Consider the following 3,864-nt stretch of genomic DNA (forward strand, 5'->3'; position numbering starts at 1 on the left):
GTGCCGGCTGCGGGGCAGCTCCGCTCGGCGTTTCTCAGACGTTCTAAAAAACCTGATGTAGTTTCTTCTGCGCAGCTTTTGAAGTGAAGTTTTATACCCATGTGGCCAAGACGAGAGCATGACTAATACTGTAATGTTGATACATCGTAAATCTTAAAACCTGCATCTGGAGCCTCAAACCTTATTCCTGTCGAGCTAACAATTCTAATGCTCAGTCAGAAAATTAATGCATTGTGACAAACACATTGTTTGCTTTTTAGTCCATTTTAGAAATAACAATCCTTGTTGCTGCATTCTAGCTTGACAAATGGCAGCACAGTGTGTGACGAAGGTGGAGCTGACTGTTGCCTGCACCAATCTTTTGGATAAGGATGTTGGTTCCAAGTCAGACCCGCTGTGTGTGCTTCTCCAGAACACGAGTGGTCAGCAGTGGTACGAGGTACGGTGTGACACTTGTCATGAATCTGCTAAAAACACAGTCAAACTTGCTGGGCCCTTTAAAACACTGCACCATATGATTTCATTAAAATATTTTAATTAAATACCAGCACCTTTGAATATTTTTCATTAGATTATGTAACAGTTATGCAGGCTGTAGTAGTATGTGTAGTAATGCACATACTGAATTTCTATTAAGTACTGACATCTCCCTGATTTTTAGCACTGTTCCCCCAGCCATGTGTGGACCAACACAGGAAGCAGTCTAAGTGCTTAAATGTGCTTTTGTAAATACAGTACTCCAAAACCAGAGTCTCATCCTGGATTTGACAATATATTATTTTTATGTTGGTCTTCCCTGTGCAGGAGTAGATACCTTCAGGGAGCAAAGGAAAATGGGTCCTCAAATATCTCTGACTTAACAGCAGTGGGTTTTGTAATATAATGTATTTATTTATATTTGTAGGTTTGTAGGAAGATACGGGTTTTTGCTTTATAGTAAGAATAGTTTTTTAAAAGTCCTTAATAACGTTATCTAAAATAGCTATTACGTTACATTTATATTATGTTATCTGTTATGTATTTTTATATCTAAGATACGAAATATATTTCTACTGCAGGTTGATCGCACAGAAAGAGTTAAGAATTGCTTGAACCCGAAGTTTGCTAAGAAATTCCTAATTGATTACTATTTTGAGCTTGTTCAGAAACTTAAATTTGGAATATATGACATCGATAATAAAACTTTTGATCTGAGTGATGATGACTTCTTAGGAGAATTTGAATGTACGCTGGGACAAGTAAGTATGCAGATGATTTCCCTTAGAAAATATAAGATACTGCAAATCATTAACCACTTTTACCTTAAATTAATCACTGTGTTCCTGTGTAGTTGGGATACTCTTTAGATGACTAGGATTCCCTTCATTTGTTCTTCTAAGCCTTGGTTCAGTGTATATACGTTTTATTTGCAAAGGTCTTGAGATGATGCCCTGAATGTACTCTAGGGTGGTGACTGTCCAGATTGCTATCTGAAAGTAAGTGGACGGTCAAGGAGCACAAAGTAGTAACTGCTTTTTATTTACTCATACTCAAATTCTTGGCTTTATGATCTTTAAAAAGAGAATTGTTGAATAGCAGCATAAGAGTGTTCACAAGGCCTATGTTAACATTGTAGTTTACTTTCCCCTCAAGGCAAGCAGAGATTCTGGTTCTGCCTACTGTTGATTTCACTCCCATTTCTCTGTCAGATTCTGTTATTAGTGCCATCATAATCAGGCAGCTTATTTTTAACTTGTTCTTTCTAATAGATCTTTCAAAGGTCCTTCTCATGCGAGTTTCTTGGGATTTTTCCTCCCCTGTGTCTTAAGTATTTTTGTTTTAAGTGCATTATGAAGACGGAGACATTGTGAAATGAAATTTAGTAACGATTTAAAATTAACCATTCTTGAAGAAGGACCTGTAGAATGAATAGACACACTTCTGAGGTAGTGTTGCGTGAAGAGGATAAAGTAAAATCAACTAGAAAATGTGCAGGGGAAGGCTGATGTTTGTTTGCGTGACAAATGTGTTTATAAATCTTTTCGCTGAAGCCATTTCTGAAATGTGTCTTGTGTGTGTTTGAATGGTGTATATGAAAAACTGAAGAACAATTTGAGATTGGAACTTATCCACATATGTGTATTATGTTACTAGAAGACATTTTATTTCATATTGCTCCTGAAACTCTGCATGTATTCCTTTGCATAAGTATTTTATCATTTTTTGAGTGTATTAGGTACTACCTATTTATTTATAGAGGATCATGGGAAATAAATGTAATGCTATCATCTTCGTGATAAAGGAAAAAAATCCTAAAATGAAAATACCTTACTATCTCATTTAATTCCTTGGAAAAATCTATTAAATTGTGCAAATAATGCTTGATACTCAAATTTTGTCTTGGCAGATAGTTTCTAGCAAGACTCTAACAAAACCATTAGTACTTAAAAATGGCAGACCTGCTGGAAAAGGAAGTATTACGGTAAGACAATTAAGACAATAAATCTCTTCTGCATGTATCCTTAATTATGGGGGTTTTTTAGTTAGTTAGTGGCTTGAACGCAGGTGCTCAATCTGTAGTGCTCTGAAAAGTATTTATTTGTTTTTCTTCCATTGATATTTCCTTTTCATCCAGAAAGACAGCAGCACACCTTCTCTATCTGCAAGTCTTATTGCATCCATCCAAATAATTAGGGCATCCAGTATGCTACTGTTTGGGCAGTGTCTTTTTCAGTGTCATCATCTAGTGAATCCCAGTGTCAAATCAAATTGTTCCTCCCATCTCCCTGCCTTATTTTTTAATGTTTCATTTGTGAGCAGACAAGCTTTTTATGATGGACCTGTCCTAGGAGTGTTGTGAATATGAGAAAACTCTGTAATTCCTGAATACAAAACAAGTGTTTTATTTTGTTTGCCTATCTAGATTACAGCAGAAGAAGTGAAGGATAACAGAGTGGTTGTACTGGAAGTAGAAGCAAGGAAACTGGACAATAAGGTATTTAAGTGATTCGTGATCCTTTGAAGTAGTGACATCAGGACCTTGTCAAAACGGGAAACATGAAATGTTAATTTTTTTTTCTGAAATAATTAAATCCATTAAGGTTTTTCTTCCACTAATAAAGAAATTGAAGAAAGATTGCTTTAGAGTAACTGGATGAAATCCTTAGTTTCCTAACTATCCATTATAGTACTTATTATTCTTTTGCTTAAACTGCCAGGTATTTGGTATGTGGACACTACAGAACTTCTATTCTAAATTCATGGACGTACCCCATTTTCTCTGTTTCAGAGGTGGTAATATAATCAAACTTGCATTTCTTCATATAAAGCTTTTGTTCCCTGAATATTTAGTTTACTTTTTGTTAATCTAACTGTGTTTTAACTAGCAAGTAATGGCATTTGTGCCACAGGCTGTTCTGGGGTAATTAGATGTTCTTTAAATGCAGGATTTTTTTGGAAAGTCAGATCCTTATCTGGAATTCCACAAGCAGACTGGAGATGGAAGCTGGGTGATGGTTCACAGAACCGAGGTAGGACATTTTTATTTTTAAGAGATTAAGGTTGTTTGTTTTCAAGTGTGTCACAGCACTAGAGGTATGGTGCCTTACAAAAAGAAGAGAGTGGTCTGGTAGTTGACGTGCAGACCAGTTGGAAATCGTCTCAGCTCTTCTACTGATTTTCTGATAGAATGGGAAGTCTACCTTACTCTGATTCTGATTTATACCATCCTATTTAAAAAAAAAATACTTTCTTTTTCAAAAAAAATACCCAGCTTTCTGCAATAGAGGAAAACAACTGTTTTGAAAAAGTACTGCATACTCACACAGGGACAGTTATCTTGGTGCTACTCGGAGGCCTCTTTCACGGGCACCCCCTTGTCATGGG

General features: G+C 36.1%; 1 protein-coding gene across 1 annotated transcript; it reads left to right on the top strand.

Annotated features, from left to right (window-relative positions):
• Positions 1-297: 297 nt before the first annotated feature.
• Positions 298-3,509, top strand: LOC104500642 (copine-3-like; the record flags this gene model as incomplete). Its single annotated transcript, XM_010144320.1, has 5 exons — positions 298-439; positions 1,059-1,238; positions 2,387-2,461; positions 2,903-2,974; positions 3,426-3,509. Coding segments are annotated over exons 1-5 (543 nt in total), but the record flags the coding sequence as incomplete, so codon positions are not given.
• Between the last annotated feature and the right edge of the window lie 355 nt (positions 3,510-3,864).

Source organism: Buceros rhinoceros, unplaced genomic scaffold (assembly GCF_000710305.1).
Source record: "Buceros rhinoceros silvestris isolate BGI_N320 unplaced genomic scaffold, ASM71030v1 scaffold47949, whole genome shotgun sequence".
Lineage (NCBI taxonomy): Eukaryota > Metazoa > Chordata > Aves > Bucerotiformes > Bucerotidae > Buceros > Buceros rhinoceros.